Source organism: Vicugna pacos, chromosome 12, assembly GCF_048564905.1.
Source record: "Vicugna pacos chromosome 12, VicPac4, whole genome shotgun sequence".
Classification (NCBI taxonomy): Eukaryota; Metazoa; Chordata; class Mammalia; order Artiodactyla; family Camelidae; genus Vicugna; species Vicugna pacos.
In genome coordinates, this window is record NC_132998.1 from 562,350 (window position 1) to 583,382 (window position 21,033).

The 21,033-nt window shown below is 58.2% G+C and overlaps 1 protein-coding gene across 3 annotated transcripts; it reads right to left on the reverse strand.

The window, feature by feature from the left end:
• Positions 1-64: 64 nt before the first annotated feature.
• On the reverse strand, positions 65-19,180 carry LOC140699999 (integrin alpha-7-like). 3 transcript variants are annotated; one of them, XM_072972426.1, is made up of 26 exons: positions 18,741-19,180; positions 14,327-14,454; positions 14,149-14,228; positions 12,830-13,085; positions 12,208-12,339; positions 11,812-11,931; positions 10,761-10,968; positions 10,437-10,630; positions 9,990-10,078; positions 9,744-9,871; positions 9,482-9,577; positions 9,261-9,322; positions 8,971-9,140; positions 8,397-8,546; positions 7,665-7,780; positions 6,936-7,128; positions 6,773-6,853; positions 6,587-6,666; positions 6,373-6,447; positions 6,137-6,239; positions 5,450-5,626; positions 5,135-5,266; positions 3,212-3,325; positions 2,905-3,003; positions 2,691-2,816; positions 65-655 (listed from the first exon to the last, which is right to left on the reverse strand). In XM_072972426.1, exons 1-26 carry the CDS (start codon positions 18,962-18,964, stop codon positions 425-427), a joined length of 3,564 nt encoding a protein of 1,187 aa, XP_072828527.1. In that variant the 5' UTR covers positions 18,965-19,180; the 3' UTR covers positions 65-424. The 3 variants fall into 3 exon arrangements, with proteins under 3 accessions (XP_072828527.1, XP_072828526.1, XP_072828525.1); XM_072972425.1 differs by lacking the exon at positions 12,208-12,339; XM_072972424.1 differs by lacking the exon at positions 11,812-11,931 and having other exon boundaries at positions 71-655.
• Positions 19,181-21,033: the final 1,853 nt, after the last annotated feature.

Below are 21,033 nucleotides of genomic sequence, written 5' to 3' on the forward strand. Positions count from 1 at the left end.
CAACCAACTAAGGTCAGAGGAGAGGGGAAGCTAGGGAAGGAAGAGCCCCTGAGTCAGCGACATAACCTCCTCCCCACCCTCTGGGCTTAAGGCACTTTTGGGGAGACAGGTCCTTGGGGTTCCATTATACAGGGTGAATGGGAGAGGGAAGGATTAGGGTCCCCTCTCCCCACTTTTGCATCAGAACATCACTGCCCTCCTCACCCCCCCCATGACCCATCCCTGGTTTCCCTTCTCACCTAACAGCATCCTAAGGGGAGGTTTGGGGGGTGGTCCTCATGGGGGGAGAGGTCTGTGCCCTGAGGAAGCAGATCCTGCCAAATCCTGATGGGACACCAGCGACCGGGTCCCCCCTCTTTACCCCCAGGAGCCGTCTCTGGGAAAGGGGTGGCGGGGGCCCCCGGGCCAGCTGGGACAAAGGAGGCTAGGCAGTGCTTGGCACAGGGTGGCCATCGGGGCCCAGCTCGGGCTGCCCATCCCCAGCCAGGATGGGGTGCGCGTCGGGGCCCTCCCGCCGGGGGCTGCCCCAGTTGTTCCTCAGGATCGTGCCCGTCTTCTCCTCCTTGAACTGCTGCCGGTCTTCCCGCGGGATCTTCACCGCGTGGTACTGGGGCACGGCAGCTTCGGGGTACCGCGCTCGCTTGAAGAATCCCATCTGGAAGGACACCAGGCCAGACGTGAGGAGCCTGCGGGGCTGAGGTCCCTGGGGCAGATGCTCAGCACAGCCAGCTGCCTGCCCCCACCGTCCCTGGGACAGAAAGGACCAACGGCAGCAGGAAGGAGACAGGCTGGGCGGCAGCCAGCTCAGCAAGCAGCCCCAACGAGGGCCACCATCCATGCTGGGTCCCCAGGTCCTCATTCACAGCAAGAGAAAGACCAGGAGGGAGCCTGAGGTGCAGGACCAAGGACATCTCCCTTGGCACCTGAAAGAGGGGCTTGAAGGTAGAACATCAGGACCGCTGACCCCAAAGGTTCCCACACACCCCCAAGCTTTTAAGAGGCCCAGTAGCATCCCCAGGAACACAAACGAGATTGGAGGGAAAACATGTCTTCCGAGACCCGTGGAAGCTCCGGAATAATTCCTCTCAAGCCTGTGTGCTCATGCGCTGGGAGCACCCACCTCGGGCTGGGCCCTCCCCTCTGTGAATAAAATGGCCTGGCCCCTCCCTAAATCATGAACATGCTGGCCCTTCCACACCAAGATGGAAATGCGCCCCTTGCACACTCACGCTCAGGACTGCTCACACTCAGGACTACCCAAGACTCCTACATGCTCAGACTGCACGGCACCTCCTTGCACGACTGTCTGCACACTCATGCCCCCAGAAGACATGCATGGCACCTCCCTGTACTCCCACATGCTCACACCCCAGGAGCCCACCCAACCCTGGTGCGTGCCCCCGGCTGTGTATACTCACCCTCGTAACCTCACCCTGGTAAGGCCCTCCCACCCCAGCTCCTAGAACTCACGCGGCCCCCGTGCAATCTCATTCCTTCACCCTGCACGTTCCTGGTCCCGTGACTACTGGGAGTATCTCACACTCACACACATACATCCCCACACACGCACACACACATGCTCACACACAATTACCCCACAGTCCCTGGACCCCCGGCTTCCATGGCCGAGGGCTGCACAGCCAGATGGGCCCGGTGATAGTTGGTGGGAAAAGATGAGCTCTGGCTGCTCCGATGGAAGAAGCCACACTGGGATGTAAGGGAGGAGGGGAGCAGAAGAGGTGGAGGATGGGAAGACTGGAGAAAGATGGGGGCCCCCACTTCTGCTCTGCCCCCCTTCCGTGCGAGCAGGAAGCAGAGATCCGGGAGCCAGGCATCAATCTCCCCTAAAAAGAGCTGGCAAGGTTCCCAACAGCCTGGACGCCCAGAGGCCTGGTCCCCTGATGACTCCCATGTGCCAGAGCGTGTGCTTGGTCTGTGGTCCCCGGGAGGAGGGGAGGGGCAGTTCCCCCTAAAGCCCCAAGGGCGTGCGTGGTTCCGCAAACGTAGCATGTGGTTCAGGGGATGACCGCAGGTGACGGGTGTGACTGTACTGACATGTGCTCGTATGTGCTCCCAGTGCAGCCCCAGATGCACACGTGGTTCTGGCTACACTCTGTGCACGAGCATGGTTCCACGTGGAGCCTGGAATGTGCAGGATCCGAGTTCGGTCCTGGAGACAGTTCCCTGGAGGCAGTTCTCCACACTGGTTGGCTTTCGTGGCCACAGCTTCCTTCCTAGCATTACTTGCCATGCTCTAGTTAAATCATCCCACATTTCCCTGCCTCCATGGCTTTGCCTCCCATGGTCCTTTTGAAAGGCGCAGACCCACCCATTCACCTCCCCACATCCAGACCCTGCTACCCCACCTGCTAAGGCCCAGCTCCAGGCCCCCCGGCTCTCAAGCTCTCCCCCCTTGAATTCCCCCTGCACTCTCCTGACTTAGTACCTCTGCCTTGTCCTTGACCACAGGCTCCCCTCCCCCACGAGACTATAAAACCTCTGACAAGATCTGCACCTGACTTATCTCCGAACGGTCCAGGGCCCGACAGGGTCCCTGGTATGTGCAGGGTAAGGGCTCAGTGCAGATCTGCTGAAGAAATGGGAGTGTGGGTGAGAGAACCACACCTGGAGAGGCCACCTGCCTGACAAGGAGCCCAGCCCCTGCCGGCCTCCCCCTCCCCAAGCCTCACCTTCCACATGAGCAACACCAGTAGCGCCAACACCAGCAGCCCGGCCAGGACAGCCAGGAGGATGACCCACCAGGGGACTCCTTCTGCCACCACTGCCACGGGGTCCAGGTATACCATCACTGGGATCTGGGGAGGGAGGAGTTCGCGGAACGAGGGCGGGCGCGTCAGGAGAGAAGAGATGCCCCGGCCCCTCCTCCCCAGCCCTGCAGCTCACCACTGTGGAGGCGTCTCTGAGCAGCAGGTTCTTGATGGAAGACTTCACGGTGATGTTGGCTCGAACGATCACCTCCAGGGACTTCACAGCTGAGTACTCCTAAGGGAGCAGGGAAGGAGACCCTCCTCCTAAATGCCTAAGGCCCCCCTCCCCCAGCTTCTGAAGCTGTAAATGGAAGAGGGTGTTTCCGCCTGTCTTGGGCCCAGTGTGCTGCATTTGGACACAGAGGAGGTGGGAGGAGAAGTGAATCCCCGAGGGGCTGTTGGGGAAGAGGACGCCCAGCCCGGTGCCCTGGCCGTGCGCTCACCTCCAGGAAGGTGCTGTTCCAGAGGCGGCCCCAGACGTGCAGCACAGCCGCGCGGTCAAAACTGTAGAGAGGGCAGCTGAACACCACGCAGTTGGCCGTGCCCCGGGAGCAGTCCTGGGGACCAGGACAGGCGAGGCTCTGAGCCGCGTGGCCCCACCCCACTGAGCTGCTCAGGGCCCAGCACCCTCACAGTCGTGCTCACACAGACACTGAGTCTGCCCAGAGCCTTCCCTCCATCCCTCCCTGAGCCTCCCATTCCCTTGGCTCCTCATTCAATATCTATCCCATTTTCCTTACTTGGCTTCAAGCCCCCTTCCTCCAGGAAGTCTTCCCAAACTAACCCTTGGTCCAAAACAGCAGCCTACCCCAAATCCGGGCTATTTGGCTTTGAGATGCATGGGGAGCAGGGAGGACAGCAACAGGCAGAGCAGCTTCCCCAGGTGCCGCTTCTGCTACTTAATGACGGTCCCATTTACTGAGCATCTACTATCTGCGAGGTACTTGCCCCATTTAAATGTGCTATTGTTCTGCAACGTGCATATTACCATCATCTCCATCTTTCAAACTAGGAAATTCAAGTTCAAACAAGCCAGGTGACCTCCCTCAGGTCACACAGCTAACAAAGCTGCTAAGAGGTGGAGCAGATATTTGAACCCAGGTCCAGAGTGGGCAAAGCCGCATTCCTCTGCTAAGCCCAGACTCACTGAAGGAGGATGAGGCTGCCCCAGAGCCGCTGGGGGGCAGGGGACTTAGGCCCTGCTCCTTCCAGGCCTGACTTAAATCCATTTGGCCCAATCCCACCTAATGGCCTGTTCGCCTAAGATTAATGTTCTATTTATCACACTTCGTATACAGAAGACTGGCTTTGACAGTGTTTGAATTCCTTGCGTCATCCTTTATTTTGCCGCTTTGGTGCAATTCAAGAATCCTTGGTCAATCTGTCTAAATGCCATTTCTAGTAAAAGAATCCATTTCAAAGTTATTATCAGAAAGGGAGGGCTTTCCGAGGAAACCAGTCACATGGGGAAGGCCAGGACTAGCCATATGTCAGGGAAACAGCGATGACACAAGCTCTTACTATCCCTGAGGCGCCTTCGTTTGCTTCAGGTCATGCTCTCGGGCGAGCAGAGAAGCTGAGGAAGCCCCGAGAGGGACGGGGTGTGGCAGTGGAACTCCCTCCCAGACAGCTGACACCACAGCTGGCCCTGCCGCTTAGCTTCCCCTGAAAAGGCCTCTTTGACTCTTCTTGCCACTATTGTCCTTCCTTCCACACCTGGGATTCACCCCCTTGCCACCAGACCAAGTACCCCGCTAACCTATGTCCCCTGCTCACTCTCCCTGCCAGCACCGCCCTACAAGGGACAGCACAGAGCATGCGCTAATCTGCTCAATAAGTCTGCTTGTGGAACAAAGCTAGGTGACACAAGTAGGAAAAGGGGGGGCAACACTGCTCAAAAAGGAGAGACAATAAATCACATAAATATACTACCAATTTAATTGCTAGAACTGTCAAAAACCTAAAGCGTCCTTGACATTGTGAAAATCAAGCAGGTTTCCTTATGCAAATTGACTTTTTGTCGAAAAAGAATTCAAAAGAAGAACAAAGAGATCTCAGAGGTGGCTAAGACCATCCCACCTCTATAAACCGTGAACTTTCATCCACAAGATGAAAAGGCTATAGGTAAGTGCCTGCCCTGGAGTAAGCACCTGCTGAGCGTGGAGGGGTGGGACTTTGGCATCTGCAGCTGCCTCACAGGTGTGTTGTGCACTGTCCTGTCAACTTGCCCGGGTGTCAGACCATCGCACCTCCCCACGCACCACCCACCATCCTGACACACCATTCCCTCCCCACCACCCGCATCCTCTATCATACCACGCGCCCCCTCCCCCATCCTGGCTGCACCAAGTTTGCCCTGCCCGCACCAGGGTGATGTTTTTCTTCTTCTCGGCAGAGGACACTGGCCACCAGGACGTGCTGGGCTCCGGCTGCTCACGAGGGTCGGGCTGCTCCGGCTGCCCCAGCTCCCGCCGCCTCCTGTCCCTGCTGTCCACATCCTGAGGTGGGGAGGGGGCCCAGTGAGGGTCCCTCCAAACGCAGCAGTCCTGAGATGGCATCTCCTACCCACCACCTTCCTCTGGGCCCCCCACCTACCCACACACCCTCAGCCCACAGCGTCCTTCCCCAAGTCTACCCCCCACCCCAATTCAGCAGCCCCGCCCACCCGGCCTAAGCCTCACCAGGTAGAGGGCGTTGGGCCTGGGGGAACAGAGCCCCTTCTGCCTGGGCCCCTGCCCGCCCTCCAGCTCCACCCGCATGGGGTACAGCAGCCACTTCCCATTGGCAATCTCGTGAGGCCACATGATGTTGAGGAAGGCAGAGCCCAGGGTGTTGAGTGACTGGCCTTGGTTGGAGACCTGTGGGCACAAGCGAGGGTGAAGACCACTAAATCCCTGGGGATGGAGAGCACGCAGGCTGCAGGGAGGCCTCAGAGAGCAGAGTCTCGACAAAGACCCAGGATCCTAGATCCAGGCGCCAGTCTCTGCCCGCCTCAAGCCCAGGAAAACCTAGAGATGCCACTAGAGGTGTGGGAAGGCCCCAGCCGTGCCAGGGCAGAGTCCGGGAGAGAGACAGCAGCCCTGCCCCCGAGTCCCCAGCCCCCAGCTGAGGCCCTAGGCAGAGCAGCTGCCCTGGGCCCTCATGGGCTCCCCAGACCAGCAGGTGAGACGGCCGGCCAGGGCTGAGCAGGAAATGGCCAACTGAGGCCCCAGCACAAACACCTGCCCACAGCCAAGGCCCAGGAGCTGAGCGAGGCCTCGAACTCGCTGGACAACCATGCGGCCATATGGGAGAAGAGCCACAGCTCCTGGGGCAGATCTCAGCCCCTCCTCTGTGCCAAGAAGGAGGGGCCTCACCAGGACACTCACCGTGACCTCGTACTTGACCTTGCTGCCCACATCCCGCTCAGACTGCATGGCACTCTCACCCCGCACCACACCGGAGAAGAAGAGCTGCTGGGGAATGGCCACCCTGGCAAGGAGGGGTCAAAATGGGGGCTCAGGAGGCCTGGGGCCTGATGGAGGGTGAGGCAGAGCCCAGGCCTGGGTTTGGGAGTAGCAGTGCCCACCCCTCTGGCGGCGGTGCCCCCCTGGGCAGGGCTTACCCCGTGATGGACAGCGGCAGCTCGATGAAGACACGAGCTCGGGCAGAGACCGGACGCAGCTCCTGCTCGCTGATCCTGGCGTGTGGCAGGGCGGGCGTGGGCAGCGGGCACAGACGCCACCCCAAAGGGTCAAGTGAGGACAGTGAAGCCCCTTCTAGGTGGACTTCCAGCCAACTTGCCCCACCATCACCCACCCTGGCCCCACCAGACTTACGTGGCTAACAGCAGCTCCACCTCTAGCTCTGTGGTCTCAATGGTGATCCCCGAGGTGCTAAGGATGAGGTAGAAGGTGACCTGGACCAAGGACGGAGCAGGATGAGAGTTCAGAAGGGCAAGGGGCTTGAGGAAGGATCGGGGGATAGAGAGCCACTTGGATACGGACAGGGGCAGATGTGCCAACCTGGGCGCCTCTCTTCATGGGGTTCCCCAGCTCACACTCGACGTGGGAGGCGTTGTCATTGGACAGGCACAGTGGCTTCTCCTGGAGTGGGGAGAGAAGGAGAGGTCAGCTTGGGTTGCTGGAGCCCCTGAACACCCCACGCCTACCCTGCCCAGGTCCTCACCGCAGGGTCCAGGGCCCGGACTCCTGAGTAGTGCAGAGAGGCAGGGAGGGTGACCAGGAGCTGGGCCTCGTGAGCGTCATCCCCGTCGGCCTGGGGCTGGGCTGGGTCCGAGGGCAGATTGGTGACCTTCAGCTCCAGGCCGATAACTGGCTGCCCACTCAGTGCAAACAGGGCTGTCGTCCCATCCGCGTCCCTGGAGGGTCAGATCCCACTCACTCTAAGATCTGAACACCTCCCCCCGCCTCCCCCTCTCCTGCCTCCTTCCCCCAGGTCATGCCCCCTCTCCTCCCGCCTGGGTCTCCCAAATCTCAGGCTTAAGAGAATCAAGACTTGGAGTTAGGGGACCTCCATTCTGGTCCCAGCTCCACCACTAACTGACCTTGGGCAAGTAACCTAACCTCTCTAGGCCTCCATTTTCCATTTATAAAGTGGGATTTACAAGAATTCCTATCTCACAGGGTCGTGAAGACTAAAAAGAGAGAGATATGATATGTGAACTGTATGTTTGTGTATATATATATATATGTATATATATAGTGAAGGCCTGTCATTCCTTGCCAGGGGAGCACCGGTGGGTCCACCACTGCCCTCATCTGCAAACTTCTGAATTATCAGCAGGTCCCCCCCAGCCTTCCGCTTTCTCCCTGCAGACTGGCGCTCCTGAGGGGACTTCCTTCGATCCTGGAGCTCTTGCCTTCCCACCCCGCCTGCTCCCTTGCTCCGCCTCACATGGGCAGAGGCTGAAACTCGGTGTCACTGATGCGGGTGCAGAAACGGGCGTGGACCAGCTGCAGGTTGCTCTGACAGATCTTATCTTCCCCACAGCCTTGCTTCAGGAAGTGGATCTGAGGAGAGATTCGAGGAGGGTCATTACTAGGGGGTGAATGTGCCTTGCCTAGGTGGGGTAGAGGATCACAGGGGTAAATAGCCTGTGTTCAACTCAAAGATCTGCGGCTTCCCAGCTGTGTGATATCGAGCTGGTCACTCAACCACTCTGAGCTGGGGCCCCATCAGCAAAATGATGGGAGTATTACGATGTCGCAGTAGAGGCTAGCAGGCTAGTCCAGAGCAAGGCCATATTTCCTCGGCCTTTCTCCCATGTAACTGAGCCCCAGACTGAGAACGCGAAGTGAAGAGCACCACTGCCAGACCGGCCGTGAATCCCATGCAAGGAGCGCCACACTCCCCTCCAGCAGGCTGGGATAGAAATGGCCTTGGAGACCACATTTGAAGACGGCAGAGCCCCACAACCCTGGGCCCCTGAATGCCTGCCTGTCCCCTCCAACTAGGAACTCATGATCACTTGGGCCATGTTTCATCTGGGGTCCACCCTGTTACAGCATCTAGAAACAGGAGGAAATACTGGGGTAACAGGTGAAAGAGTCTTGCAAGCTGTGAGTGAGTGTCACTGGCAAGGGGCCACGGCTCCTTTTCCTGGGCTAAGCTGGAACCCATGCTCACCTCCGTCCGCTGGGTGCTGGGCTGGTGGGCATTGAGGATGGGGGCCACTGGGGGCAGCCCCTGGCCAGGAGCCTGTCGCCGGAGCCGAGGGGTCGGGAGACTATAGGACAGGGTCACCACAATGGCCCGAAGCTTGTCTTTGACATTCTCCTGGGAAGCGAAAAGACAGGCGTGGATACAAGAACAACCCCCAGCCCCAGCCCTGCCCAAAGCCCCAGCCAGACCTGAGACAGATCCCGAAATTCGGAAAGAGGCTCAGGGAGGTGCAGGAGAGAGGTGAGAACTGGGCAAGGAGGAGGGAGAGCGACTGGGGTGGAGATGGGAGGAGAGCAGGGCTTTGAGAACCAGACGTGAAGACTCAACCTGCTGTCACCATCTGCAGGGAGGACCGAGCTTAACAGGAGAGGCAAGAAGGCAGCGGTTGGTGGGTGGGGGTGGTCAGCTCAATAGGGAGCCTTCCCCAAGGTCGAGATCTTAGAATGAGGTGTGCGTGTGTTAGGGAAGAAGCTGAGAGGAAAGCAGGAAGAAAGAGGATGTGAGAGTGACCCTCAGGGGCCAAGGGGGCAGCGTGCACCTGAAGCTGGAGCGTGGTGTCACCACAGACTCGGTCATGCTGGCGTTTCAGCCACACGGTGCCTGAGGCCTGGTGCTTAGGGTCATCCGGGCCACGGCTCAGGAAGGTCACACGGGGGACCTGGCCCCGGAGCCTCCGGTCTGTGTCCCCATCTAACGTGTAATCCAGGGCTGTGGCAGGTGGGAGAGGAGGAGCCAGTGAGCTGGGGAAGGGCTCCAGTCGGCCCTTCCTCCACCTCGGGGGACGCACCGGGAGACCCAGTGGGGTGGTGGTGGAGGGGCCTCACTCACCCACAACAGGGCTGTAGCTGCTGGGCGATGCGACGTAGCTGAAACAGACCCTTAGGTCCATGCTGCAGGGACAAAGGCGAGGCTGACAGGCCACGGTCCCACCTCGACCCCGCACACTCCTGCCCCAGCCCCAGCCCCAAACTGGGCAGAGAAAGGGAGCTGGAGGTGCAAGACTGGACCCTGGAGGCTCCCCTCCGCCCTCCCCTGGGATCCCACCTCACCAGACTGAGTGGCCGCCAGCACAGTTGGGCTGTTCTAGGTCGATGGTTCTCGGAAGGATAGAGACCTCGTGGGAGACGTGGAGGACAGGCCTGGCCCTGGGGAATGGGGAGTGGAGGGCACAGGAGGCACGAGAACTTGAGGCTGGGAAAGCGGGGAGGTGGTGGACTCTCCAGCAGCAGAGCTGGCCTGGGGCGGGGAGGACGGGGAGGGGGGTGCTCCGGGCCTCGGGGAGAAAGACGACAGAGCAGAAGGAGGGCTCACCTGAAGAGCACAGCTGTGTCGGCCAGGGAGCCCACCAGCAGGTCCGGGTAATGGTTCCCATCCACGTCCAGGCCGCCCGACAGCGAGTAGCCAAAGCTCTTTATGCCCACGGCCTCGCCCTCCAACACCTGCGGGGCCAGACCGTCGGCCTCCCACCCACCACCCCCGGGCCTCTGCCTCCCCTGCCGCTGCGGCCCGGCTGCCTGCCCCACCCACGCCCGTTCCTGGTCCCGCCACTGCCCTCACCTGGGAAGCTGTGACGACAAGCCCCAGGCTGCTCCCGTGGTAGATGAAGACTTTCCCATCCCCATCGAAGGGAGCCCCCACGGCGATGTCTGCGGGAGCAGGAGAAAGGCAATCAGACCTTGGGGGGCAGGGGGCAGAGAGGCACAAGGTCCAGGCCCCAGCTTTCCCTCAGTCACTCAGCTCCATGTCCTGTCTTCCCGATCTTCCTGAGCGGCTACTAAGTCCTGGGCGCCTTACACGCATCACGTTCAGTCCTCTCAGCTACTCTCTGCAGATAACGCTAGCTCAGAAGGGGCACCTGCCCAAGGTCACAAAGCTGCCCAGGTGTGAGCCTAGGCTGCTCCCCTCCCTGGGCCCTCAGAGGACCTTCCTCCTGACCTCAGAGGTACCTCCCCACCCCTGCCCTGCCCCCTCCCTCCCCTGAGCCTCTCCCGGTCCCAGTCACACCTGGGAAGCCGTCTCGGTTGAGGTCCCCCAAGACAGCCAGGCTGATCCCAAACATGGAGTCGGGGGAGCCGCAGAGCCGGAGAGGGGAGACCCCAGCCCAGTGACCCCCCTGGTTCATATACACATACACGGCACCCCCTAACTCTTCTTGGCGCTCAAAGAAGTAGGGGGCACCCACTATCAGGTCTGTCCAGCTACGGAGAGAGGAAGACAGTCAGTGTGGGGTCCTTCCCAGCCTGGGGAGTCAGGAGGAAAGGCCAGAGGCCCCTCACCCTTCCCGGACCCAGCCTCCCCCAGGCTCCACTTCCCTCGGCCCTCTCTCACCCATCATTGTTGAGATCAGCCACAGCCAGTGAGTAGCCAAAGCCGGAGGTCAGGCGCTCCCCAGACAGTGTAACTTCGGGCACCAGGCGGCTGGCACTGTCTTTGCGCAGAATGACCACAGCACCCTTGTGGTTGGCACGAGGGGCCCCTGCCACAAAGCTCAGCTCCTCTGCTCGCATCAGCGCCTTCCCCGAGTCAATGGAGAAACCTGAGTGGGGGCGACCCACTAGTAAGCGCTCCCCCACCCTGCCTCTCTCCGAGCAGGTTGGAGCCAATAGGTGGAAGGCGCCTGCCAAGGTATCCCCACCACGGCTGCACCACTCCTCCTCCCCTCTGGAGGCCTGGCAGCCCTCCCCACCCAGATACTGGGGGCTGGCACAAGGGTTGCGGTGAGGTCGGCCTCAAGGACTGGGGAGGAAGGAGAAAGGCCACTGAGAAGGCCAAGGAGCTGGGCAGGGGGCTGTGGCACTGGCAGGAGCTAGGGCAGGTCGCCTCCCATATGATTCCCAGGGAACTGCTCTACCCTCTGCACACTCAGGAGGCCCCCATTCCATCCAATGCACCTTCCTTGCCCCTATTCCCACCATCCAAGCAGGGAGAGAAAGTCTTCACATGGATGGGAGGGGGGAGACATGGGGGAGTAGGGGAGAACCTGATTCACCCAAACATCTCCCGGGCTTCATTTCCTCCTCTTCTGCAGAGGGATGCAGATGAGACAATGAGAGGGACTTACCAACACAGCTGGACCTGTCTGCACACGTGCCCACCATCCCTCCCTCAGAGGAAGGCCCCCAGAGGTCTAGCTTCCTTCCTTCCCGGGACAGTCCCACCCACCTGGACCTTCCTCCAGAGACCCCGGTCACAGCCCCCTAGGCTGTCACCCCTGGGGCCTCTTCTCCTCCATCCTGGTTACTGGGCTCAGCTCTTCTCTGTAAGTTGGGCCCAGTGGGTATTTCCCTGAAAGTGTGCTGTTGTGGGGCAGGGCAGGAGAGGAGGGGAGGCCAGGCCAAGCCCCCAGGGCCCAGGAAGACGTGGAGGGGCGCTTACAAACCTAAGTAGCTATTCAGGGCCAAGTCTCCGGCTGGTCCTGGAAGCCGGTCAGCAGGGTCCAAAGTTTTATACACCAGCTGGTCAGGGTCTGAGCTATCAATGTTGGTCACAAAGAGCAACCCTGCGGGGGATGGGGTGGGGGTGGGGGGAGACACCAGGGAGGGACATCCAGGGAAGAGGCCACAGAGTGGAGAGACAGAGGCAGGCAGAAAGGCAAGGAGAAGGTAGAAGAGGAAGAAGTGGAGAAAGAACATGAGAGAGACAAAGAGACCAGAGAGATAAGAATCAGAGACAGAGAGACAGAGACAGAGACAGAAGGATGGGAGCGTGGAGAGGGAGGATGAGAGAAAGAGGAACAGAGGGTTAGAGCAGCTCTGGGCCGGGGAGGGGTCCCTACCAAAGTAGCTGTTGGCAGGGACCGGGATGAGGCGGGGGTCCTGCTCCTTCTCACCCCCCGCCTCGTAGGGCCCGTCGTCCAGATGTGCCAGGTCCGCTGAGCCCTGTGCACAGAGCTCCACCCTGGCTGTGCCTGCAAGGACAGATCTGTTAGTGCCCGGGGCAGGAAGTGAGGTGCACCCCCAGGCCGGATGTTAGACAGGCCCCCAGGGAAGCCCCTCCTCTCCTTTCCAGCCCTGTCTCCACCCCCTCCCCGGCCCAAGCTGCCTGGGGTCCCCCAGACTTGGCATCACACTCACCGAGTGTCAGCCTGGCCAGCGGCAGCGTGCAGAGATGGGAATGGGAGTGATGAAGGGTGGGCTGGTGTGTTGGAGCATGCGCGCCCCGGCAGGGCAGGTGCCCAGCGGTGGATGTGGGGACTCGTGCCAGCCTGTTGCAGAACACTCAGCCATGCGAAGGAGAGGAGATAGCCCCATTCGTGAATGTGTGTATACTGGCATGACGGTGGTGGGAGGCGTGGCAGTGAACTTGTGGGCATGCTTGGCACCGTGCTGCCCCCAGTCCCCTCTCTGAGGTACTGGGACATTTTGGTTCCCTTCTCCCCTCCCCCAGGTGTGACTCACCCTTCCAGTTATAAGTTCCCGGGGCTCCAAAGAGGAGGTAGTGGCTGTCTGGAGAGAAGGCAGCGGCCGTGCCCTGCTGGCAGAACCCAAACTGTTCGTGGCCCTGCGGGCGCCCCTCACAGAACTTCCACTCCCCACCATCCAGCTCGTCATGGATGGCCAGGTCTTGGCTTAGCACAAAGCAGCGACCAATCACATCCCTTGTCTCCAGGATCTGGTCCACTCGCTGACGCGACTCGTATCGGTGTGCACAGGTCTGTGCGAGGAAAGGAGCCGTCATTCTAGTGCATGGGCTGGGGACCTACTTGACCCACATACACACATGCACATGTTTGGCAGACACTGGTTTGTGTGCACACATCCACACACTCCTCTGCCAGCATCACTTGGGTACCACTACCCAGCCAGTGTTAGGCAGGTATATACAGGACCCCCATCCTACCCTGTCTGCACCCGCTTCCCAGCCCTGGAGGGAGAAACCCTTGCTCCACGTTCTGCCCGGCTGCCCACAGCACAACGAAGCCAGCACACAGAACTCGTGCCTCCTTGATCCCGCCAGATGAGACAATCCCCAACGTGCCCAGCTTGGTCCTGCCTCTAACCCTTTCCAAGTGCCACCACCTCATCTGCAAAGAGCTTCCTTCCTTCTCCACTCTCCAAGCATTGCTTATTCTTGAAATCCTGGCTCAAATCACCCCCACCTGCAGGAGTCTTTTCTCTCCTTTCCTCCCTCGGACTTTTATAGACTGGGGACTGTACCACTCACTTAACATTAACCACGCTCTGCCCCGTAGTGACTTGTATTATTGTGTTTGTGCGTGTTAGCGATGACACAGAGAAAGAGAGAAACAGACACAGAGAAAGAGAGAATGAGAATCTCTGCAGCTAGGCAGCAGGCTAGCTGAGGCACGGGCCAGGCTTTTCCCTGTGTTCACCTGTCCTCTCTCAGCAACTAGCACAACACCTGAGTTTGACAAATGAGTGGATGAATGAGCAGTTAGATGTTTTTAAATTTATAAGGACAGGGACTGTGTCTTATGCTTTTTTATATCTCCCTGAGGTCCTGGGAACCAGACCATCACACCGTATGGCCAACCTGAGTTCTGTAAGCACATCTGTGTATATACACACTACACACACACACACACACACACACACACACACACACCACCCTTGCATACAGGCAGAAGATGTACTCACCGCAATTATATTACTATTACAGAGTCAAACTATTTCTCCCTCTTTTTAAAAATTAACTTTTGTGACTTTTTTCAATAAAAATGGTAAATATTAAAAGTGAAAAAACCTGTAGTACTCACAACAATCTTGCCCCCAGGCCCCTGGCTCCGAACACTGACTCCCAACCACTGGTTCTCCTTACTCTCCTTCTGCACATCCGCTAGAGGCAGGATTCGGGGAATTAGGGGAGGGGAGTGGAGGGGCCTCCCCTCCCCCCGTCATGTGCTTCCCCCCACCCGACCCCCACAAGGCCCTCACCTCCCCGGTCGATGTCCACCCTGGAGCAGTCAGTCTCCTCCAGGCTCAGGGGGCAGGCGAAGAGTCCTCCGGTGCGATTCGCCTGCTGCCCAGGCAGAGCCAGAGCCTGGGGAGCGCCCGCCAGCAGCCTGCGCGATGGGGCAGGAGTTAGTGGCCGGAGCCCTTCACCTCCCCAGAGCTGCCCAGGCCCAGCTCCTTGGTACCAGGCAGAGTGTTGGAGGACTCAGGAAAAGGGCCAAACGTCAGTTTTCCCATGTCCTGGTAAGGGCAAATTAGTACACTTGGCCATGCAACCATCACATTACGTACGCACATATTATCTCGATGAGAGACCACGTACATGGTATACACACACGCACGCACACACATACACACACACACACCCCAACTCAAGTAGCCTGGCCAGCACTGCTAGTTTGAAAGAACCGCCTGTTCCCAACACCTGTTTCTGACCAGGCCTTCCCTACCCACTCCCTGGCCCCATCCCCAAGCTCTGCCCTCCTCCTCAGCCATGGGTCAGTTGAAACCTTCCCAGAAATGCCAAGAATGCTGGGAGCAAAAGTAACAGGAGCCCAGACTGGCACCATAAGGTGGCCTAGGAACCAGCTTTGGAAGCCAAGCAAGAGACTAGAAATGGCTCTGCCTCCCCCACCCCGTCATCGGGGGCCCATCAAGGACTCACCCAACCACCAGCAATCCTGCCGGCCCAGGATTCTATCGGTCATTCCAGCTGGCATGGAGGTAGGGGCAAGTGCCTCCATTCCTGCCCATTCTCCCCCCACATCCTGAATCCCCTTCCCCATCCTCCCTTCTCCTCCCCACGTCCATGATTTTCCCCACTTCTCCCACCCACCCTGCCCCCACCCAGTCTTCTCTCCTACCTCCCCCTCGGACGCTTTCCCAGATACAACTTTCTTGGCAGGACAATTTTCCATGATCACAGCCAAGTCTTCTTCCCCAGGGAAGGACTGTGCTGGGAATGGAGGCTGCCTGGGTCCCCTAGGGCTGAACCCCTGGACCAGGAGTGAAGGAGAGAGTGAGGCAAGGTGACAGGCACCTAGCTGGCTACAAGGATCCTCTCTTCATAGAGGAAGAGACTCAAAGCGGCAGCAGAGCAAACCCCAAGGCCTCTCTCCTACACTCTTTCCCTCCGTCTCCCTTGCTGAGGGCCAAGGACCAAAGCTGTGCAGGGCAATATTGCAGACAGGCATTCACAGGGCACCATGCCAGTTCTGATGGGGCACAGAGCCATTCTCCCTTCCCATAACTCCTTTCTCTTCGCAGCTGTCATCCCATGTCAGAGCCAGTGTCAAGAGAGAGAAAGGGGTGGGAAGTTCAAGGGAAGAGAGCAGACACTGGGCACTCATTCACAACTATTTATTGAGAATCTATCACCTGCCGAGCCCTGTGTCAGGCACTGATGAGACAAGGAAGTAATATTTAGTCAGCACCTACTACGGTCAGACCCAGCCCTAGGCTAGATGCCAGGGATATGAGGAACTAACGTATAAGACTCTCTACTGACCAGAAATTGACACGACATTGTAAACTGACTATACTTCGATTAAAAAAATAAACAGGTTCTCTACTGGGTGCCGGGCACCAGGCCAGGCAGGTTACCTTCACCAGCTCATTTAACCTTCACAACAATCCTATGTAAGGATTCTTCTCCTGTCTTTCAGATGAGGAAACTTGCCCAGAGACATTAGTAGTATGCTAGAATTCAAACCTACATCTGCCTAACTCCAGTACCCGTGACTTTTCCACCACACTCAATGACTGGCCACCTCCAGAAAAGGGAGACGGGGATGGGGAGAGGAGGGTACCCTGAGCAGAAGAAGAAACTGAGTGGCATGGCCAACCTTTGGACAAGTCTGCAGTGCCTCACCTCCACACACAGGAATGGTGACCCCTTGGAGGACCGGGACTGTCTTATTCATCTTTGCACTTGCCCCCTGGGAGGTGTCTGGATGTGTTCACTGAACCCGCACATTATGTAGGCTCACGGAGGCAACCAATGCCTCAGCTGGTCTGTGCATAACTAAGTACCAGGAGAAGTGAACAACCAGTGCTCAGTGCTCACATCTCCCCTGGAGATCACGAGCTGGGGTCGGGCTGGGGGATGCACCTGGAGGAGAGAAGCTGAGTGCATAGCTATGCCCAGCCCCACGCAGTGGAGAACAGAACAGACCATGCCTCCTGGAACAAGAGTTCCCACATGCAGCCACTCCAGTCCCTCCACCTCTGCCCCTGCCACACACTCCTTCCTGACTTCATCCCACGGTCCTCGCCACCCCAGGCCTCTGGACAGGACAGTAGCCACAGCTGCAGCCACTGCAGAGAGAAAGACAAAGACATGCTGGCAGCTGGGAGCAAGGGACTCCTTGGGAGCCTGGCTTAGTGGAGGCGAAGGAGTAACCCACTACCTCGGCACCTCTCACCTTCCCACACACTCCAGCCTCCGATCCAGTCCAGCCCTCTCTGACTCTCAGTCTGGGTGGCCCTCTGGGGAGGGTGCTCTGCCTGGAAGGTTGGCTCAGCCCAGGGGGTGCTCTAGCCAAGCCGTTGGATCAGGGCTCACTGTAAGGCACTAAAGCTACTCTCCAGCTCCATGGATCACTACACAAGAATAAAAGTACCAGCACTGTCATAGCGCCCACTACAGGCCTGTGCTATTCCCAGCATTTTCCATATATTAAGAACTCTTTCAATGCCCACAACTCTATATGGTTGTACTATTGTTCATCTCCATTTTACAGTTGATGGAAATAAATGAGGCTGAAACCACAGCGCAAAGAAGGTTAAACTTCAAAGTCTCATCCCGGGGCCAGATCGAAAGACATCAAAATAGGTAAGGTTTTCAATCAGCAAATTCTGGGGCAGGTGAATTGCAACTCCAAAGCCCGGGGGCTTAGCAAGGTACCTGGCCTCTCATGTGCCACCAGATAGCGGAGTGCCCCCTGCTGGAGCAAGAACAGGGTGAGGGGGTCAGGCCCCTCTGGGAAAGCCCCAAGCTTGGCTCTGGGAGACAGAATCAGGGGCCACCTTCAGAGATGAAGGGGAAATGACAAGAGACCAAGCTATTAAAAATAACCTAGAATTTGCCTGGAAATAGCTCAGAGAGTTCAGCATGTCCTAAAAAGGCCTCCAGTCCTGGAACTCTGGCAGATGCGGGGAGAGGGGGGATGGGAGGGAGACAGAGATGAGGGAGGAAGCAGAGAGAAGGCTGAAGAAGAGATGAAGTCAGTAGCTTTCTATCACTCCCAAAGTTCGGGGGACCACTGACCCTGCTCCCTAATGACAAAGGTAATGGAAGAAGAAAGATCAGAGCTAGTCCCTCCTCCCTGAACAAGGCAAGGGAAATGAGCTCTGGTTCCTACCCTCTGCCCCCAGGGCAACAGCAGTGGGGAGAGGAGAGTCCCAGTGGGTAGCACTGATCCCAGTAATGGACACTTAGTGTGGCTTAGGGTCTGGCCTAGGAGAGAAAAGCCCCCCGCCCCCGGCGGGAAGGGGTGGGAAGCTTTCTTCCCCTTCCTGCCTCTTTTTCAAATGGTACACCAGAGCAGGAGCCAACTGCACAAGAAGCATGACAGTCACAGGCCCCACACACAACTGTGTCCTTCTCCCTCGGGTCCCAAACTGATCAGAAACTAACCAGAATTGTCCTCTGCCCCTCACTCCTCCCCGCCTTCCCCCACTGCTGAGATTCCTGGAACTGGAAATTTCCTGAGGAGGAGAAAAGGGAACCGCCTGGCCAGCATCCTTCCTGGATCCCCCTCACTGCTGCTGCCGCTGCTGCTACAGCTTTGGGGGGCTCTGTTCTCTGCCACTCTCGATCACCAAACCACCTAGTGCAGATTGCCAGACTACCCCCGCCCTCAGGTCTTCCGAGCCTCTTCTCCCAGCCTTCCCCGTGGTCTTGAGCCACAGAAGCAGCAGGTCTCTCCTGGCTTCCCAGTGTGCTGCTGCTCTCACCCCACCCCATGGCACTACTCTAGCAAGAAGATATTTATGGAGTCTACCTTCCATCCCTCCCATGGCACCTTCAACCTCTGTCCTTTCGCTCTTCTGCCCTAAGCAGAGGCAAAACGCTCAATCTCCCTCCCTGGGGGAGTTCAGTCCCCTGAAGGAGGGGCGCCACAGGCCCTGGGACTGGAACAAGGATGCAAGTTGGGTGAAAGGCAAAAGGAGGTGGCTCCTGGCCAAGACAAGAACCTTGGTCTCAAACCCATCCCCAAAGCAAGACCCTCGGTCTCAGACCCAAAACAGATGAGACAAAGCTCCAGGCTGGGGTGTGGGGTATCTGTGGTCAGTCTAAGAGTATTGGTGGGGTTCGAAGATTGAGAGATGGGGCAGGGGGTTGGGGGAGACTGTGGCTCGGGCACGGGTATTCTGGGCGGGTGCGGTGACTCACCAGCTCTGGGGTCGGGGCTGCAATTGCCGGTGCAGAGCCACAGAGAAGCCGAAGAGGCTCCCCGGCTCGCCCTCCTTGCGCAGGGCGCCCATCACGTCCAGATTGAAGGCTACAGCCCCCGGGGAGAGCAGTCCGGCGAGCAGGGAGCCGAGAAGGTAATAAATCCCAGGGGCCCCCCAAGGATCGCGGCCCGGAGTCCCGGCCTTGGGGCGAGTCCCGGCCATGGGGCGAACCCCGCGCACTCCCCCTGAGAACGCAATGAAATACGCTCGCGCCCCGAGCCCCAGGTCTTCCAGGGCGAGTCTCTGGTCTCCGAGTCTCGCTGTTCCTTCAGGGGGTCTCCCAATCTCTCGCCTCGTCACCCCTCTTCTGACGCTCCGCCGCCCCAGCACTGGCCAGGACGCATGCAGCAGCAGCAGCAGCCCGGCGTCCACTCGGGCTCCCGCCTCCGCCCCTAGGGATGCCACCCTCGCCCCGCCCTCGCCCCGCCCTTGCCCCGCCCTTCGGTGCCGCGGCAGGTGGAGGCCGCCGGGAGTCTTTGAGGGATGCTCAGGCGGGCAGCTCCGGGTGGGAACTGACCTTGCTCCCTCTCCAGCCCCCCAGCCCCAACTCAGCTCCGGCACCGCCCTCGCCAGCGGTCTCCCCTTCCTCCCACTCCTGCCCAAGCCTGCGAGTGGTGCAAGAGGCGATTAGGAATGGGGCGGGGTTTGGGGGGGAGCGTAGAAATTCGGATAGAAAGGGGCCAAAAAAGAGAAGGGGACGCTGGAGAGATGAGAAGTGGATGAGGCTAAAGGCCAGTCTGGGAAGAGAGATGCAGACAGAAAAGGGTGATGAAAGGGTAAGTGGTCTCGGGCCTGAGTCCGGTGTGGTGCCTTAATGCTCCCTTCTCCCCATGGACACACAGAGCACCTCTTCTGCTGTTCGAGTCACACCCTCTCCCATCCCATTCCATCCACCCCTCAGAGCCCAGCAGTGGCAACGGCTGTGCTAACCGCGTCGATAGACTTCAGGGGAACAGAGGAAAAGACAGGCACGAAGAGAGTAAAACTGAGCAGGCCTGGAGAGGGGAGCAAAGGAGGCAAGAAGAAAGAAAACAGAAAGAGAAAAGAGATGGAGAAAGAAGGGCAAGAGTTCGATCAACAAGGGCAGAATGAAAGGAGAAAACAAGGAAAAGACTGATCCAGGAAGAGGAAATTAAGTGGGGGGGAGGAGGGGCTGTCAAAGAAGGAGGAAGATGAGAGAGATTGGACCCTAGAGGTAGAGGAAAGGGAAGGCTGCCTCCAGCTTCCAGACCCTTCCCAGGGTACATTTCCCACCCTCAAAAAGGGAACGGATTGGAGGAGGCAGAGTCCTGGGCCGGCCTGGGCAGGGGCTAGCTGGGGCTTTCCAGGGATGTCCCTGGGGACCGGCAGGCCTGTCCCTCTGTGTCTCCTCTCCCCATCCCCCAGGCTGAGACAAAGGCAAAGGGAGAGAGGACATTTTCCAACTCTGCTATTTATAACTCCAATCCAGAAATGGGGCCAGCAGGAGAGATAGGAAATAACTTGGCACAACTGGAACCTCGCTTGCTCCGTCTCCCCTTCCTAGTTCTCTTTCTTACCAGGTGTTGATCTTGAGTGTATCCATCTGTCCATCTTTCCCTTCTCTCTCTCATTCTCTGGTTTTGTCTCATCCCCAGCTCTATCTTTGTCCCCTGTCTTGTCTCTGTCACTTGGAATCTTTCTAGACTATTTCTCAATGTCTCTAATGTCTTCTCTACCCTTCAAACACTCCCATATTCTTAAGATTCTCTCTTCTCTCTTCCTTTCTTAAAAGCTCCCATACATGTTTTCCCTAATTCTTCTTCCCATATCCCTTTGACTCTCTTACTTCTTTGTCCAGGATTATACCAAAATAACAAACAAACAAACAAAGAGGTAGGCTCTCACTCTGCTGGCCCTGGGACAGTCCTTGCCCTGGGTAAGTTACTATACATTTGAAGGTTTGGGTCTCCATTTTTGCAACACTCCCCCTGCGGGCCTCCAGGGGACTGGCACACCTCTACACAGGTGCTATCAAGGTAATACAGCAGGCTGACCCCGAGATCCTACTTTTATTATCCTCCAGATATGCCCTCTCCATCCCTTTACTATCTCAGAGCCCAGGCAACAGATAAGAGCTAATATGAGAATGCAGAGGAGCGAAATCAGGGTAGAACCTGAAACTCTGGACTCTCAGCCCAAACATCCAACCGGGCTCAAAATGCCTTCAGAGCCCCAGCTGCCTTCTTCTCTGTCTGCACCTGCAGCTTCTG

Bases quoted from the DNA above. Each gene is read 5' to 3' on its own strand.
- LOC140699999 (XM_072972426.1), bottom strand. From the start codon at position 18,964: ATGGCCGGGACTCGCCCCAAGGCCGGGACTCCGGGCCGCGATCCTTGG. The intron at 7,129-7,664 runs GTGAGGCGGAGC...CTGACCCTCCAG, and splicing joins GAGTTTCAGCCTCTGCCCAT to GGACGCGGATGGGACGACAG. The intron at 3,326-5,134 runs GTGCGGGCAGGG...CCTGGTCCCCAG, and splicing joins AGAAGAAAAACATCACCCTG to GACTGCTCCCGGGGCACGGC.